Source organism: Chelon labrosus (genome assembly GCF_963514085.1).
Source record: "Chelon labrosus genome assembly, chromosome: 14".
NCBI lineage: Eukaryota > Metazoa > Chordata > Actinopteri > Mugiliformes > Mugilidae > Chelon > Chelon labrosus.
This window is the reverse complement of record NC_140347.1, coordinates 12,107,589-12,126,897: the sequence shown is the minus strand read 5'-3', so window position 1 is coordinate 12,126,897 and position 19,309 is coordinate 12,107,589. Positions and strand designations below refer to the sequence as shown.

At 44.4% G+C, this 19,309-nt stretch overlaps 1 protein-coding gene across 3 annotated transcripts in view; it reads right to left on the bottom strand.

The window, feature by feature from the left end:
* The window catches only part of nhsl1b (NHS-like 1b), a 114,273-nt gene that overhangs the window by 54,827 nt on the left and 40,137 nt on the right, over positions 1–19,309 (bottom strand). The window contains exon 1 of one of the 3 annotated variants that reach the window (XM_084559929.1): positions 5,827–7,145. The exons of the other annotated variants lie outside the window; for them this stretch is intronic. Coding sequence (XP_084416055.1) covers positions 5,827–6,067 — 241 coding nt within the window. The 5' untranslated portion in view covers positions 6,068–7,145. Of the gene's footprint in view, positions 1–5,826; positions 7,146–19,309 lie in introns of those variants that run through there. 3 annotated transcript variants of the gene reach the window in all.

Sequence of the window (19,309 nt, the reverse complement as noted above, 5' to 3'; positions counted from 1 at the left end):
TGATGGGGATGCACTGAAAATTTTCGGCCGAAAACCGAAAATGCACTTTCGGCCAAAAATTGCTGCAGTTGTTGCTTGCATCATCACAACAACCTGTTTCGGCGAAAAATTTTGGGCCGAAATTGGCCCGAAAGTGCAATTTGGCCGTAAATTTTCAGATTTTTATCGTCAACAAGCAATTTTCGTCTGAAAGTGCATTTTTGGTTTTCGGACAAAATTTTTTCAGTGCATCCCTAAAGCTATATGGTACAAAGAGGGCTGGAATAGGGGGGAGCAAGTCAAGAGTTTGTTGTTTGTTGGGCAACTCAGCCTTAAAATAAGTCTGACTGGAATCAAAGGGGCGTACACAAAGGGAAGTGACTAGCAACGACGTGGTGACCAGTGTGGAAAAGGCACAAAATGGAATTGAAATGGGATGCACCAAATGTTTACCACAAGGAAACACATTGGCAACTTTGGTTCCTACCACCAAATCCAACATGCTAATAGATTGGATAGAGCGCTGGGTGGACCCAGATGAAGAGGCAGTGTTATCTTTGTTGTTTCACACACATTTTGGGTATATAACAGGGTTACCTAAGCAACCAGAGCCTGGAACGTCCACTAGCGCCCAACTACCAGCTACAAAGCCATGGGCGACTAGTGAGCCACTTTATATGTGGACCAGCCTTAGGTCATGGGGGTCAGAGAAATAAGAAATACAACTTACCTGAACATCACAGCATGGTCAGCACATAGGGAAAAAAAACAACAGAAGAGAAGATTGATTAGAAAAAAGTTGAGAACATCTGTACATGACTGTATGTACGTATGTGTGTAGTTCTGTGTACAGTAAGGGCCTATGTACATGCCCTGGGCTGTGGGCCACATAGCCAGATTTCCATGTCTGTCTTTTAATAAGGCCTTGCTGGTTTATACATCCCATCTCCCCCCTGCAGCAAATTATCATCTGCTAATCTGGATTTACGCATGGACTACACAATGATGACGAGTGTGTTTCTGCGTGTATGTGTGTCCAAACTCCTCCAATAAACACTGTTATGCAAGAGCTTGGTCTCATCTGAATCCTCTCAAATTTCACTAAGCGTCTCACACAGGCAAACGCAAATACGTTCCAAGAGACCATTTCATGCAGCCTAAATTCATAAACACCACCTTAATGGTATTTCACACAAGACCCAATTCTGGTTTGGGCCTGCCACGACACTTCTGTGCCAAGGTATAGTTAATATTTAGGTCAATGTGCTGTTGCCCTACATGTGTGAATCACAGAAAAGAACTGCAGATACCAGAAATCACATGCACACCACAGGAAATTCAACTAAATCCTCAAATCTCCAAACGGTCATGTTAACATGGCACGTTCACATTTGCCAAAGGCAAACATCTCTCTGAAGCAGAATCATCAAAAGTCATCAAGGGCATTTCTTTTGGTGACTACATGTACTGTAAATAACGTAAACAGCCTATAAGACGCAGTCAAAGTAAACAACTAAAGCCCAGATTCCCAGCTGCCATTCAAGCCAAACACGGATTCAGAAAAGCTGCCCGGTTGGGGACCAGTCTATTTCTTGACGTGGCCTTCTAGTGCGGTCATTATGCCCAGCCCGTGATTGATTTAGACACACAGCAATACAAGGCAGATCAATGGGGTTGATTAAGGAGATTGATCGGATGGTTTTGTGTCTATTTCTTTGGCACATGTCGACTTTTTTCCTTTAAATCACAGTCAACTGAATCTCTTTGGACTCATTGGCCCACAATGCAATGCACAAGAGAATTCGAAGTCGAAGATGCAAGAAATCAAACACTTAATAATTTAAATGGTGGTGAAACTGTTTCCGTAAGAGCTTGGGAGGCAAACAAACTCTTTATGTGTTTAAGTGTCAGTGGCTTTCCAAAGCCATAGGTCTGATTTGACAACTATTTTGATCCTTGGTTAATCTATGAAGTCACTTCCACACAAAAAACACCAAATATTAATCAGTTACAGTTTATTAGTTGTGAGGACTGTTTTTACACAAACACATTTAAAGATGACACTTTGGGTTTCCAATGTATGGTGACGTTTTCTGATGTTTTACAGACCGAACAAAGGGTCCAATTTAATGGCGCCATTCATTGCAGGTCTGTTGCCAACTCCTGTTAGCGTGTTTAAATGAAGCACTGGACACTGTTAGCAATGGCAGAACAATTCCTAAAACACTATGTTCAGGAACAAGACTAACTCTAGGTCCAGGGCCTACCTTTATACTAGGTGTGTCTAGCCCCTCTCCATTTGTTTGTCTCAGTTCTTACCCCTCCCTGTCCCTCTCTTTTTCCACTGTCCCTCTCTCCATATAGAAACTGGAAGGACAACGGGCCCCCATTTTGAGTCTCGTGTCCTGGTTTCGTGTCCTACCTCATGCATCCGATCCATTCAACCACTCTCAGCTCTTAAATCCATTTAATAAACTTTCTTGAATCTGTCAAAGCGGCCTTGTTAGTGAAATTGAATGCAGCTTTTCTTCATTTTTTTGAGGCTATGTAAGAATTCTCCTTAATAAAACAGATGGATAATAAAACGTTCATTGAAGTGGTTCTTTTCTTATCCCAGACCTTTGTTGTAAATCCACCTCGACTCGATCAAAGTTTGCCAGGTCTTCACCGCGACAGCCAATAGCAGCTTGCGCACCAGACGGCTCTCTCGCACATGTTTGGCTCTGAACCGTCCCGGTGGGAAGGTCACACCGAACCGCACCAGGAAACGCTCGCTCACACGCCCGTTACCTCGGAAACCGGGGCAAACACCCAACCGAGACGAGCTGGAGGCTGCGCAGAAATTGCAGGTTCTGGATCTCCAGCCACTCATTTCGGGGCTATATTTACACGCAGGCACGGTGCGCGGCCGCCCGTGCGCCTTGTAATGCATCCTGGCAGGCGCGTTAAAACAAGATCCAGATGTTATAAATACTTAAGATTCAAGCCGGAGACGTATTCTTATGAGACGTTTCCTCCGTGTGGTGCATCCCTACAGTGTACGCGTGTGCGCTCTGGATGGGATAGCTTTATCTTGACCTGTCTGTGACACTGTGTCTGGCCTAGAATTATCTTTTTATAGCTGCAGAAAGAAAAAGAGGGCATGTGAGGAAACACTGTACGACAGAGCATCACTCTGTGAAAAACAAGGTCTGATGCTTTCACAACTCAGCACAATCAGTCCCTGTCCTGTTATTGTTTAAAGTAGTTTCCACATCCTCTAGTGCATCCTCCACTAGCGAATATTTTGCAATCCACAAACTCTCCCCGGATCTTCTCTGGAGAATTAAGCAAATTATCAACAAACGGAACTAATCTGATGGTTTTAGATGATTAAATAACTCCAATAAACCAATGAAGGACTTGGGGAAGGGATTTGACATAAAGTCATGTTGCACAGAGGAGCCCTGCAGAGAGCTACGTGGTGGGCAAACATGGATGAGATTGGCAGATTACAAATAAGGTAGGATGATCTTCTTATGTAAGGCAGATCAAACGGAGGAATAACATGTGCATTTAGGAGAAGATTTGGCTCAAACACAAGGACAAATAAAGCACACACAAACGGCTATTTAGACTACAGACGGATATTTAAAATACTGCATGAAAGTAAAGTAAAACCAGTAATTCCTTCTCCAAGTTCAACTGATTAGTTTGAAATTTCTGCGCAACCCGATGTGAAACCTTAAGAGCCTTCGGCTGAAAGACGACATACCAAACTGGTGACCATTTTAACTTTGCTTTGGTTGCAGCTCCTACCCTTTGACTTTGACAAAAAAATGTGAGGAGCTCAAACCATTCCAGCTATGTGCATCTCTGCGCTGTTTTAGGCAGGGGCAGGTCCAGAGGTGATAAAGTGACTAAGAAGGATTGAGACAACAACAGCAACAAGCTGCACATGCCTGTGAGGCAACAAAATGGCACTTGGGTATTACTATCCCAAAGTATACTAACTATAGTTACCGCTTCTTGGGATAGGTCCACGTTGGGCCTAATGCAACAAGAGATGTTGCATTAGAATGACTGGGAGACTACATTAAGGCGTTACTGCGCTGTATGCAGAAAATGACTACCTAATTATAGCCAATTTTAGCATGAACTGGGTATGACCGTGGAATTATTCGGAGAAAGCTAACAGTCTTTATAGCATCTGAGTCTGAATCTGAATCAAGTACTTCTGACTAAGAATACTGACTTTAGAGTCACTGTAACTGGGTTAGGAAACCCTGAAAACACAAACAGAGGAAACTAAAGGCACCAATCATGACACTAACAGCTAACCTAGGACAGTTACACAGTTTACGTTACTACAAAACCATGCATATACCAAGGACTCATGCCGACATGTACTGTAGGTGTGCGTGTGCAGTGAAAAGTCTATAACCCACCTGTTAAAACAACAGGTTTTTGTTAAATGCAACTAAACTTTTGCACCTTTAATTAAAAAAAATGACACAGAATATGTGAAAAAAACATGTGTTCACCATTTTATAATGGGTTTGTTGCTGTGCTCAGAATCGCAGCCCCATCTATTAATGTTTCACAAGTTTTTTGCATAGAAATGCTGTACTCCTGCACGAACATCTCAGTATTGGCAGTAGTTTCAGTGCGTACCATTAGAGCATATGTGTCAAACATACGGCCCGGGGGCAAAAACTGGCCCGCCAGAGGGTCTAATCTGGCCCGCGGGATGAATTTCGTGAATTGCAAAAATTACATTGAAGACCTCAACTGCAATTTTTCCAATAAAAGTAACTGCTGTTCCAAGGGTTCACACAGATTTAGTAAGAGTTGTGGACATAACACAACACTGAGACCTAGAACTAAACAGAAATTGCATTTCTTTTTCGTAAGAAACGTCTTTGCACTAAAACAAAGGGAAACATTTGGAGTTTTCGTTATTTATAAGTAAATATGCTATCGTGTTATTGGTCCGGCCCCCTAGACATCAAACTGTATGCTGTACGTGGCCCCTGAACTAAAATGAGTTTGACATCCCTGCATTAGAGTGACCGATGGTTGCAGTATGTTAAGCTATCAATAGCAATAATGAAGCACTGATGCTAACTTTAGCGCAGCATCAGTGTCTTTTTCCATTCTCAGGTAAAGGCGAGGCTACAGTTACAACCATTGTCCCCTTATTGACACACACATGCACTACAGCACACACGCCTAATGAAGCCATCAATAAACAACGAGGCTAATCTGGAAACACAATATCCTTGAAGAGGTGAGAGAAGTTCAAAAGGCGTTCCTACCTCAGGAGAGATGACGTGGAAATATTAATTAGAAACTGAAGAGATGAGGAAAACTTATCATTCTACTGTGTTGTGACTTGGTCTTGCAGGATGAGCAAGCCTCCACACACACTCTCTCTCCCTCCCTGGCACCAAATCACACAATTCGTACCAGCCTGTGACATCAGCGTGCCTGTGACATCCTCTTCTTCCGGTCTGACACGCCATTGTTTACCTACCGCACAAAGTGCCCTTTGACCACCTACGGCCCTCGCCTCCCACTCGTTCCCTATGGCAACCAGGATGTGCGAGGGTCACGCAGATGGAGAACAAGGGGCCATAAAAACACAGCGGCACACTGCTTGCTTTGCTCACGCCTGTAAACAAGTGGTTCGCCTGCTTCCGAGATGAGAGCGAGGACACGGCGTCCATTAAAACGAAGGGTTGTGATGGAGCCAAACCAAACATACCATGTGGTTTGGTGGGTGTGCATCAACTGTTACATGCCTAACAAACCGAACTAATAAGACGTTATATTACACGTCTCTTCGTTGCTTTCCTCCTCTCTCACCTATTTTGTGCTGAGGATGGTACACCCAATTGTCGTCGTCCTCGTCCTCGCCTCCGTCCGCGGCGTGCAGGTGAGTGTGCGAGTGCGCGTGGCGGCCGTGGACGACGTGGAGCTCGTTCTGGCTGTGGAAGATGCGCCTGCTCTGGCGGGACAGGGTGGACACGTTGAGCCAGCTGAGAGCCCGCGACAGGCCCGCCGGTTTCTCCTTCCGGAACGAAGCCGATCTCCGGTCTCCTCTCATCCTCGCTCGAGACCAGTGTCCAAGACAGGCGGGAGGAAGGTTGAAGGTTTAATGTGGAAAAATAATCCTCAGACGAGTGGAAATACTTGCTTTAAGTCCATATCATGAGATTCCAAACATCTGTGAGTGCGGTATCCGGATCTACACATGCACTAAAACTGCTTCAGGGACTTTCAGACTGAGCATTAAATAAGTTGCAGCCATAGCCCAGTTTGGGTTCCCTTTGATTCCGCGCTTCCACATCACGACTCTGACCCGGACAGCCTCAACTTCCAATCTTTTTCTCCTTCAATCCATCTCCGTGTCATGAGCAGAAAGCCAAACTTAAATCATCTCCCTCTCCTTCCTTCTCATCCTTTGTGCTTTAAGGCTCCAGGCGTGATTCCCAAACCCAAAGGGGTAATTAGGCAATCCAGCAATCTGGAAAATCTCCGCCCTTCTGCGGCGCACACACACTCAGATACACACACACTTGTATGTGCACAGTCACTGCCGGCTGTAATGTTCTTCACTGGTGCATGACGGGGTGGGAGAGCGGTTTCCCAATTGCAATCGAGACACTTTTAAATCTCGGCGAGCGGGCGGTAGTTGTTTACGATCGCGCGCGTAGCCCTTGAGCGTCCAGTTGTTAGCTCCCGCCAGCTGACGCGACGCACCGTCCCAAGTTGAGAGGCTGCACCGTCGCTGGGTCTATTCCCGGCCCCGATGATGAAGTTACTCGCATGCTCACAACACCGGCACAGCACGTGAAGCCCTCCAGCCAAATAGAGATCCACTGTTGGGTAGAGATGATGACGCTTGTTGTGGGTTCCAGAGAATTAGATTCTTGCAAACACCTTCTTGTTTTTCCTCTTCCTCCTTGTTTGATCTTTTTTTCCCCTTCGAGCACAGGTATTAAAAGTCATGCCAAGTAGGTGACAAGAAAAAAAAAAAAGGTCCAGGTATCTTCAATTAAGCCGATCGTGCAGAATCAGGAAGTGCAGCGCGCACCTTGGCCATGCACAGGCTTAAAAAGCAAGCGTGCGCTGGCGAGGATTCCCTGAAACCTGCTCTTGGTGAGTCCTCAAGCGTGCAACTACAAGAGTTGACTATATGTGCAGTGAGTATAGGGTTAGGATTACACCCAGCCCCAGCACACACGAAGCTGAAATACGAGTCGGCCCGTCCCTTCTTTCTTACTCCCTGCCTCTCTCTTTCAGTTTTCTGTGATCCCAGATCTCTGCCCCTCCCCTCCATTCGCTCGCCGGCATGGCAACCACTCCTCCTCTTGTCTCCTTCACACCTTTTTTTCTTTTCCCCTCCCCTCGACTTGTCCTTCTCCACAGCTCCCTTGCTATCCCACGTCCCCCAGGTGCTTTAATCCAATACCTCTTTGCTGTTGAAGGCGGTAACCCCAAGTCAAACGTCATCTAGAAGACATTTCAGAATATATTCCTGTGGTCAAACGATGATCAAAGAGGACGCTACACAAACAGTAGCCACTGTAACTGACGTGTAGTTGCCTGAGGTGGACGAGGCAACTGGCTTAGCAGGAAATTTTACCTACCTGAAAAGATGCAGGACACGACTTGAGGACTTTTCAAGCAAAAATGTAATGGACTTTGATGGGACATGCCTAGTTTCCTAACATGTAGTTGTTGGAGGTATGTAAAAATAGCCCACAGGGGCCCGCAAGGAGAAAAACAAGGCTTTATGGGGCCTCCCTACACGTGTGTTAGGGAGGTGGAGTTTTTCCACCCAAGTGCAACCGCACGGGGAGTATGTGACCACCGAGGTGTGACGACAAACCCCACTCCTCCTTCCATATCAGAGCAAACATCACATCACGTCGGTTCCCTTCACCTCGTTTACACTCAAACAATCCTGATTAAACCCGGAGATAGGAAATTAAAGGAAGATCCGTTTCGGCAGTGATGTGGAGCCGTGAGGTCTCATTGCGGACCGCCTCGTGGATCCATTTCACCGCCGAAAGCTGATTCCTGGTTTGCGGCTGTGATGTGGTGTAAACCTAGACTCACACCTCCGTCGCTCTGTCAGGTCCCCGACCTCGTTTTCTTTTTTTTTCCCCTTTAGAAAGGAAATCTACTATCTCAGCACCTGGTATTTACACAAAGGGACAACTGGCTGGTTGTGATGTCCCAGCTTAGCTTACAAATCGGGAACACACGCCCTCTCTCTCTCTCACACACACACACACACACACACACACACACACACACACACACACACTATATATATTTTAAGACCTTTGTCGGCATTGACGACACACAAGGCCACAGTCCTTTAATAATTAAACAGCATTACTTTGCAAGGATGAAGGGATCAATCAGACATATCAATCAAGTAGGAAATGAAAGGAAGTTAATAATGCACACCGATCCGCCACAATATTAAAACCACTGACAAGTGAAGTGAATAACATTGACCATTTGGTGACAACTCAATGTTCTGCTGGAAACTTTTTGGACCTGGCATTGATGTGGATGTTACTTAGACATGTAGCACCCACCTAGACCACACCAGGCACCCCCACCCCATAGCAATGACACTCCTTGATGGCAGCAGCCATCCCCAGCAGGATGCAGCCTGACACAGGCACACACACAAAAATGGTTTAGGAACAACTCAAAAAAACAAGAAGAGCAGCACAAGGTGTTGACCTGGCCTCCAAATTCACTAGATCCCAAACTGATCAAGTATCTGTGGGATGATCCACAGAGGCCCCTCCCTTCATAGGCCCCCCACTAACAACATTCTGTTGCCAGACACCACAGGACACCCTCAGAAGGCCCATGTCCATTCTCTGATGAGTTACAACTGTTTTGGAGGCACAAGAGAGACAATATTAGGAAGGTGGTCATAATGTTATGGCACCTGATCGGTGTATATTATGGAAAATAATTTGGTCAAAACCTACATAAACAAGCTAACATGAGGTATGGCCAACCATAAACAGAAGACAACAATGTGCAAGGACAAATCATTTATTTCCTCTTTTCAGGAGGAGAAACCGTGAACAGAAAAGTCAAAATCTCACCAGCGTCCTCGTTCAACCCCCACCTCATTTCTATTTCATGAACAGCTAAGGGAGAAGCAGCAGCAGTGACAATAATCAATACACCCAACTGGACATATGGAGCGGTTTATTGGACATTTAACAGCTTTGTGGCAGAAGATGGGTTTTCCCATGGGAGACGCAGAGCGAAAACTTTGTATTGGTCTTGAAAGGGCCAGTTATTTACCTTATAAACTAGAGATGTAAAATATTTAGTCACATAACTGAAGAGTTTTAAGTACAAATGGAAAATCCTCAATTGGCAAAATAAACACCACCAAGACTAATGCTGTGTTCACGCTGTGAGCAAGAAAGTAACGTCACCAACAACTGGTGAAACTAATGGATATGACTGGTTGACGTGTTGCTTGTTAGGGCTTGTTGTTCTCTATCAGTTAGTGTGAGCGTAGCATAATTATCTAAACACACCAGCGCATTTTTTAAGTAAATATGAGTCAGTCGATTTGAGAAGATCCCAAAACAAATTGCACAACTGGTGCGTGTGGTTGAATACTGCTGTGGTAGAGGAGGTTGTCAACTGATCGCGGAGTTGGCAGTTTGATCCCCACCCCACATGCCAAAGAGACGCTGTAGCCCATATTAGTCCCACTGCCCGGTGAGCACCTTGTACGTACAACTAAGGCAGAAAAGTACAATATGCGTCAGTGCTACTCCAATAATGAAATGCTATTTATGATATTAGCCTTCCTATTGTCCTCCAGGTCAAATTTGACCCATCTCCGATGTTTCTATATCACCTAATTTGATATAAGTGTGGTCTACTGCCCATAGATTCCGAAAAGAAGTGTATGATATAGAGTAATTAGTTGAGAAGAAGCTACAAATGTGTATTAGTAAAAGATAGTAGGGACGCACCGAATTTTCGGCCACCAAAAATTTTCGGCCGAAAGACTTTTATCACCGAAACAAGATGGCCGAAACAGGACGGACGTATTTCAATATTAAATAAATATATAAAGACCCACTGATAGCGATTTGCAAAACGTGTTATGCTGAAATTTCAAGAGGTGTGCATCTGCAAAGAATTTCTCCATGTCGGGTTTAATTTATCAATTATTTATGGTACTAATAATTGTCATAATAATTTCTCTCGGTGTTTCGGCCGTGGGTTCTTCATTTTCGGTTTTCGGTTTCGGCCAAGAAATTTCATTTCGGTGCATCCCTAAAAGATAGTCAAATAGGCCGGGTCAGTTTTGACCTGGGAGGGCAAAAGTTGTGTGGTTGATGGGAAGATAATGCGAGGGTTAGATATAAAAGACCAAATTCTCAGATGATATCGACAGTATAGTTCAGGATGAGTGTATTAAAGCTGTTAACGTTAATCTACTGTGTATTACCAGATGTGTTCTATTACTACCTGGTCATTTCATCCCCAGTGATGGTATTAAATAATAAAGTGCACCAGTAATTAAAGCAAAAACTTAATCTCTATCTACATCACTGTTATGCCAACATTGTCGTCGTTTCATAACAGACGTGACTCAATTAGCGATTAGCAGACCCTAAACACGCGGACGTTCAAACTAGAAATACAGGTCACCAGGACATTCCTTTAAAAGCAAGATAAGAAAAGGAGACACGAGGCAAAGCAAACACAAGACCGGGCGACGAAGAAGGGAGCTACTGGGTAATTACACCTAAATTACATGAAATCAGATAAGATTAAAGGTTGGCAAGAAATCCACTGGATTCACACATGCCTGCATCACAAAGAAAGGTGTATTCTGCTAAATAAACTAAACAAAAACGCGACGTATTACATTTTATACAGTGTGAATGACGGTAAGCTGGTTGCCAAGGCCATACCTGGCACCTGATAGGCCCCGACCAGACAACGGCCACACCATGGGTAAATCTAGTGGGTAAACAAGCCAACTAAAGTAACCAGTACACACACAAAAGTGGCGCTCAGTGCATCCACCACAAGTCCACAATTGTCTTATTCTCATTAAAATAAAAAACACTTGGCTGAGTTTCTCTGCCGAATTTCAGATCCCAGTTAAGTACAGTTTCACAGCGTGTGTCCCTCAGCGGTAACGCAGTTAAACACAGGGGTTCGGCTCCACCACAGAGGAAGGCGTTTATTACCCCGAAGCACCCCCACATTTACTGGGGACTGTTACATGGGATTTGGTGCTCTCATATGTGTGTTTGTGTGCGTATTTTTGTCAAACACCACATCTGGGAACACATTCCAGACCGACACCAGCTCTCAGTTTTGGAACAAAACCGTTTCCCTCAATTTAGTTTCACTGCATCGTAATGTTAAGTGAATTCTGCACCAAAAAAAAATCTGGTTTAAATTAGGGCAGTCATACAGGGAAACACTTCTACTGAGTGTACTTGTGTGTTGTATGCTGTAGGTGTCATATTAGAAGGTGCTGGATTCTTCAAAGGGAAAGCAGACACATACGCACATGTCAAAAGTACAGAAGTATCAATGGCCTTGCTGTTGGACGGCCACGTTATTCAATTTTCAGCGTATCTGATGATTAAATCGGGGCGGCACAGTGGCGAGGTGGTTAGCACTGATGCCTCACAGGTCCCGGGTTCGAATCCATGGGCTGACTGGGCCTTCTGTGTGTGGGAGACCTTTCTGTGTGGCCTCCCACTATCCAAAGACATGCTGGTTAGGTTCATTGGTGATTGTAAATTGGCCTTAGGTGGCAACCTGTCCAGGGCATACCCAGCCTCTTGCCCAATGACAGCTATGAGTTTTGTCACCTGCAGGGTCCATGTCCATCTCTAACTAACACCCGGCGCAAACAGACATCTTTAAAGTACATATACTTGACGAGTCGTATAATCAAAGATCTCCTGATGCGTTTCTATTTCATGAACAGCTGGAAACTGATCTCAATTATTTCTTTAAATGACTGGAGAAAACAAAATGCAACACATCTTGTTTGTAGTGTCCAAGATGTACAACTCAGAAGCATTTGAATGTACTAATCCATGGTATTTCCCTTAGAACATATTCTCTGTCTTCAGTTGACCCAACACTGCATTGCATTGTGGTAAAAGTTGACTTAGGTTAAAGGTTTCTGTCAGACTACATTGTTCGTCCTAATACAGTCCTCTGCATTGTCCCCGTCTTTGTAATGGCCTCATTCAAATGAATGGAGGGAGGGTCTAGTCTTTATATATTGTATACTGTGCATGGAGGCTATAGGCAAACTGCAGGAAACAGGAAGACGCTCAAATATATACTGTATACAGTAGAATTAAGATGCAAAGTCACATCATTAAACTGCTTTTAGTCTGTGAACGGAATCCTATTCTAATCTTCAACATCTAAAGACAGCATTGTCTGCTGGTTGACCTGTGATAATGTGAATTCTGACCTCTTTTTGAACCTCGGAGCTCAGCCTTCACCTCTCCTCTCAGGGACTTACTGCCTCATTCATCTTTCTACTTAAATTAGCACTCCTGTCACGCTCCATCCCCTCACATAGAAATACATTGTCGTATTATTATTATTACTCATCACCAGTCATCTATTTTATCATGTTCTTAAATGTACGTTGTGATTGCTTAAAAACTTGTCGTGTGATCGTCTGCTGTCAAGAACAGGAGACAGACGCTATCTTAACAGTTATGCAAATAATCACTGATGAATCACAAAGGGCGACATTAAATTGTGTTGTGCATGTCGCAACAAAGCGCTGGCAGCCTCTCCAGACCGACTCCCACGAGGCTTTCCAAAGAAGTGACGTGTCACTGACAGTGACAGTAAGCGACAGCGGAAATATTAGGGAATGACTGGGTTTCTGCTTAAATTGGTTGCAAAATATCTGAGTCACAAGTGTCGAGAAGCACATTTCAGTTTTGTATTTTTGGTTTCGTTTTGTTTGCACAGCAGTGTGTGTCATTGTGAGCTTTGGCAGAGATTCACGGTGTCCTGATTGGAGTCCAGATCGGCCAACACCTGCCTATCTACTTAGATTCTGTTGACCTGCAAAGTGAATGACGCAATGAAATCATTTGTGTTAAAACAGATCAGGATTGCTTAAAATTGCAATATTGAAAGAAAAAGCACAGGTAATTTAAAAGGGTCGCCCGTGTGTATATAAACCACCAAGAATGATGGGAGGCTAAAAGATTGCAGTGACCTTAATCATTACAGTTGACTGCCTCAGTACAATAAATGTGCAACACATTTATATATATATCCAGTCAGGGAGGAAGGAGAATAAATATGATTAATTCAAGTGATAATATACAAGGAGGATGTGGAAAATGTGAGTCACACAGTATAAAATGTTTAGCTGCTGAGCTGCTTCAAACCCCCAGGGGGCAGGACAGGGCCGGGCAGGGCCAGGGCAGGTAGCCCGGCAACAGCCCTCTGGTGGATGTGGACAGTGCTGCTGAACTCCCCGGCTCCACTTGGAGCTTTGCTATGAGCAGTGACCTAGTCGTGATCCCTCTGAAATTCATTTGTGTTACAGAAATTGTCTATTTCAGTGTTATAAGTGCAACGTGCTGTATCCGAGAGCATGAGTCTATTAATAAAAAACAATTGGCAATTATAAAAAGGTACTCCAGCTTCCTCCCACCGTCCAAAGACATCCTCGTTGGGTTAACTGGTGATTCTAAATTGGTCGTAGGTGTGAATGTGAATGGTTGTCTGTCTCTCTGTGTTAGTCCTGTGATAGACTGGAGACCTGTCCAGGGTGTACCGCGCCTCATGCCTGATGACAGCCAGGATAGGCCCTAACCCTAGCCCTAACCCTGAGAACCCTAGCCCTAACCCTCGACCTAACCCAGGATGAGCCACCGAGACAATTTCTTGATCCTAACCCTAGCCCTAGCCCTAAGAACCCTAGCCCTAGCCCTAGCTCGCCTTCACAGGACAAGAGGTCATAGAAGAAGAAGAAGATGATTTCAGCTTCTGAAATGTGAGGATTTGCTCCTTTACTTTATCATGTACCGTACGTTTGAATATTAAGCTCTGAGAAAACATAATGGGCATTTTACACCACAAATACACAGTTCATCAAGTACTTTAGCAAACAAGACGCAGATTAATCAGTCAATAAAATAACAATAGTTGTATTTATTTATTTACTAGCACCGTTGTGCAACTTGTTCTCTTTCCTTTTATGTGTAACTTCATACTACACCAGTTTAAGCTCTAATCTCACATAAATGGCTGCAAGGTTGTTATTTATACGAGCAGGAGCACTTCCTATTGGTGGTCTTTGTCAAATCGGGTCTAATCATCTGTAGTCGAGGCAGTTTCAGTGCAAAGTGACGTGACAAGTATTCTCATTTGATCCCAGACCTTGTTCATTCTTCTTGGTGTGTCGTCAACACAGATGTGTAGCTAGAGTTTTTAACCACAAGGTGGCACCATCGGACTGAAATGACTTCTGTCTCTGTCTCTGACTGACGTCCTTGCTGCTGGTTTCGGCAGCCTTGGCACTTAATTGAAAGGTTAAATGGGCTGGAAAAAATTGTGTGAGTGTGTCTGGTCCACTGTATGTAACACTTGTCTATCAGCCTAAAGTCAATAAACAACACTATCCCAACTCTGGCCTGGAGGGAATACAGCATGTTTGTGTGATAACCCGTGTGTCAGTGTGTGTGTGTGTGTAAAGATAACCATCTTTAGTCAGGGATAACACAGCTATTTCAAACATTCAAGGCCTATATTTGGCCTCTGTGGAATAGCCCTTTTCGAGGACACACACACACACACAAACACACACACAGGGTCTTGTTGAGTTGTTAGACAGCGACAAAGCCGGTCCCAACCCCTGGAGTCAACCCTTGTCAGCTCACCCTGGTTAGAAGACAAATCCCTCATTCCTCCGTCCACGTGCTCCATTATTCCAACTTGTATTATTCTAACTGAAAGCACTTGTGTGTGTCGTTGCGCGTGTGTGTGTGTGTGGTATGGTATGCTGCTTAATTCTATTATATTCTTTGTAAAAAAAAAAAAAAAGCTGCCGGCTTAGCTAGGAGCATGCTCCAGCCTTAAAAAATATGAGTGTCTAAGAGTCATGTGTGAGCGCGGATTACCCACAGAGACAAAGAAAGAAAAGAAATAAACTGAAGCAGGTATTGACCTCTGACCTCTCACCCCTCCCTTTTAAAGCAGCAGCTGACTCGAAGCTAGCTGTGTGAGTTTCAATGCTAGAAACATACTTTGCGAATAAATACCTCAAACTAGGAGGAGGAGGAGGAGGAGGAGGAGGCGAGGACAGGGTGTGCATCTGAGCCACACATGTGCAAATGTCCAGCATGATGATCTGTGTACAGTTCACATGTAAGTTGCAGATTTATGAGGCCGTGCTTTTTTGCTTTGACCGAGAGGGAGAGAACAGGAAAGGAAGGCGACGAGGTGATACCGCCGAGTGAAAAGAACAAAAGTTTGAGGAAGGAGTGGCGCTGTACCTCGCGAGACAAATGAGCTCCGGTAATCCGAGCAGCGCATTCATAGCACACACATAGCCTACACACACACACACACACACACACACACACACACACACACCCAGCAGGCCGGCGTCCAGTGGTTGAAGGGGAGAAAGGGTGCGGCCGACTCTTCGCATTCCTGATCGGTCGTGCCTGAGCGGCGGAGCTGGTCCTGCAGACCTGAGGCCAGATGTGGTTTGCATATGCATTGTACTTTTTCACGCACTGATCGCGTACAGATGGGCGCGTTTCGTTTCCGAGGAGGGGAAAAAAAAAGGCCTTTGGGTGATGTTGAGAACGTTTAAAACCAGGGTGTTAGGATTTATATTTAGGGTTAAATTTCCACATTCGTGCAACTTTTTGACTTTCTTCTCACGGCTTCTGCAGCGCTACAGATACGACTAGGAGGAAATAGTTTTCACATTATGACATCTGAAACCTGGCACGGAGCAAGGTAAATATTTCACCCTGAGTAAACCCGCACACTTGCATATCACCAGGAAAATAGCACACTGAGTTCACAGAGATAAAGGGAATCCACTTCAAATCATTAGTCAAAAGCAAGCGCATAATCAACATCGTAGGTTTTTGAGAATCAGGATCTACGAGGGAGTACAAAGACATTGTTCCTTGTTGCGTTTACAAAAGAGCTACAGTACAACGTGTTTGTCATCGCTGCAGCATTTAAATGGGCTTGTGCACTTCTGACAATGCGGTCGGACCTGTTTTAAAGGTAGGACTGTACTCGGCGAGGATTGCATGTGCGTGCACACGTGTTTTTTTGTTGATTTTTTTTCTCCCCCCAAAAAATTGAAAGGCGACAGCTGTTTGAAGGGAAGTCAGGACAGAAGAGCGTTCAGTTTTACAGCTCATGCTCGCACATGAAAGCACTGTGAACATGCCTGTATGGATTTACAGGTGTGCACACATGCACTCGCGGACTATAACCACTCAGACACTGTTTCCTTCAAATGTAGTGCTTATGGAGCTTTGCATATTCCGGATTTGTTACGGATTTTTCCATTTATTTAAAGGGGAACTACAGTTTTTTACAACCTGGACTTTATTTCTGGCATAAAATACGGCCGTTTACTCAGCCATATAACTTTTGTGTAATTCGTACTCCTTCGGGAGATATTTAGACCAGCATGTATCCATGTAGTGGGAGTGACTGGGGCACCGAAACGTGTACGATAACAAAATATTGGTGACATGAACGAGTTTCGCGGCAGATAATACGTTATTTAGAGGCTGCATTTCGGTACCCCAGTCACTCCCACTACATGGATATACGCTGAACTAATTATCTCCCGAAGGAATACAAATGACACAAAAGTTATATGGGTGAGTAAACGATCATATTTTATGCCAGAAATAAGATCCAGGTTGTAAAAAAACAGTAGTTCCCCTTTAAGACATCTCACGCGTATTTAATTGTTTCATTACTGGCAGGACATAAAACGATCACATACCGATCATATGACGTTGATTAGAAAGAAACGAGGACACGGACGAGGAATTGCATCTCAGGGCAAAGATTGTTTTTGTTTTTTGAATCGTGGCGACATGATCACATTGATCACCGGTGGATAAGTTATCACAGATAAGAAATTGCAGGCCATCCTGAGCTTGTTAGTTTTTCTGTAACAGTTCCACCTTGTTGTGGTTTTTACTTAACGGGGAATAGCACTAGCAGCAGATAATGCGTTATTTAGAGGCTGCATTTCGGTGCCCCATTCACTCCCACTATATTGATATACGCAGCGCTTGCTGGACCTAAATATGGTCCGAACGACTCCAAATGACACCAAAGTTATATGGGTGAGTAAACGTTCGTATTTCATGCTAGAAATAAGGTCCAAGTTGTAAAAAAACCAAAAGAAAAAACGGTAATTCCCCTTTAATCGCCAGTGTTACTATTCCTACATAGTATTTTCTACAACTCAGCATCCAACTAATTACTTCCTGTTTACAGCAGCGCATGCATGCCCGGTGTGCTTCAGTGGTCTTGTGACATGCATTTTCAAGAGTACTTGTACAAAGAGAGATTAATTTAATAAATTAAACGCTGTTTTTTTGACTTTTTCATGTGGACGTATCCTGAGTGTCTTCATTCATCAGTCCTAATGCCACAATAAGCTCTATTTATCCTCAATAAATATTATGGCTGTGGAGAGATTACACAAATGTGATCTGCGTTTTTTTTAATTGGAATTACCTTAGAACAACAAATTAATCCCTCTAGGCCTTTGATTATGAATTTCTTGCAACACGTACGCCTCTTCTTGCATAATCAAAAGGACGAGGCTCAGACTTTTAGACGGAGGTGAAGACAGAGTTCAGCTCATGTGCTGACAGCCTATCTGGCAGCCCACCAGGAATCCAACCTGGCAACACGCCCATCAAACCCCACCGGAGCCCTGCTCACTACAGGTGGCACGCTCCACCGCCGAGACCTCGTTCTTTCTTTGGCTGACGAAGAAGCAAAACGAGAACAACAAAAAGAAAGAAAGAAAGAAAGAAAGAAAGAAAGAGAAAAAAGAAGAAGAAATGTGTTTTTTATTTTGTTTTTTATTTTAATCACCACGTGCAGGTTGACCGCCCGGAGGTGTGAGTATTATACGCCATGTGCTTACATATATAAAAGTTTTTTTAATGAGCACGCAAGTGGAAAACAGTGAGAGGAAAACTCTAATAAAAGCCAGGATGTGTGAAATAACAGTAGCAGTCATTTGAGTGTGTGTGTGTGTGTGTGTGGCCCTCGCCCATACTGTGATTATGTGTGTGTGGGGGCGTGTGTGTGTCTCCAGTAGGAAAAAAAAAAGGCACTATCTGCATCTCTTCCAGAAACACTCAGCGGTGGCATTAACACTGATTTAGAGAGGAGGAGGGGGAGGAGGAGGATGAAAGAAGACATAAAAGTAGAGAGTGACAGAAGACAGACGAGGTTAAGAGACGAACGGAGAGATAGAAAGAGAGAAAGTGATTGAGAGAGAACGAAAGACAAAAAGACGGCGAGAGAGCGAGAGACGGAATTTATGCTGATTAAGCAGACGGCAGGCCGACCGTTACCGTGACAATAGGGGTTGACTTTGGGTCTGGCGTCCTGCCCTCTACAGCTGTGAGCTGTCTAACACACACACACACACACACGCACACACACACACAGGGAGGGCAAAATTGTTCGTTATTCTGAGCTCATCCCTCTTATCCAGGCTCACAGCGATACATCATTTAAGCTCAAGCCCTCCTCTAAATGCTGGACCGGGACCAGCTTTAATTTACCATCACGCAACACTTTCACACAGATTCCCTCTCGTCTGCAGCCTCTTTCCGCTCAGCTGGCGCACTTCGCTCGCTCCACATCCAAGAACGGCTCTCAAAGAGAGTCCTCCTAAAAGAGATGGGGGGGGGGGTATAAGAGCAGAATCCAGATCAGCAGTCGCTGGCCAGACCCGCTGGCCAGACCCGCTGGCTGCGCTGGCGTCCACCCCGCTGCACGCTGAGGGGGCAAACCACGGGTGTAACGGGGGAGCGCGCAGTCGCACAATAGATCAACTCAAAATAGAGAGTGGAACACGCCCACACGAACGAATATAAACAAATGGGAGGGGGTTCATATTTGCTGCGCTATGATTAAACTCACAAAAAAAAAACACACACGGGCTAATCAGAGAAAAGATATTCCTCCCACGAGCTGTCAAAAGTTTCAGAGCAGAGTTCCATCTGGCCTCCATCCATTTCTC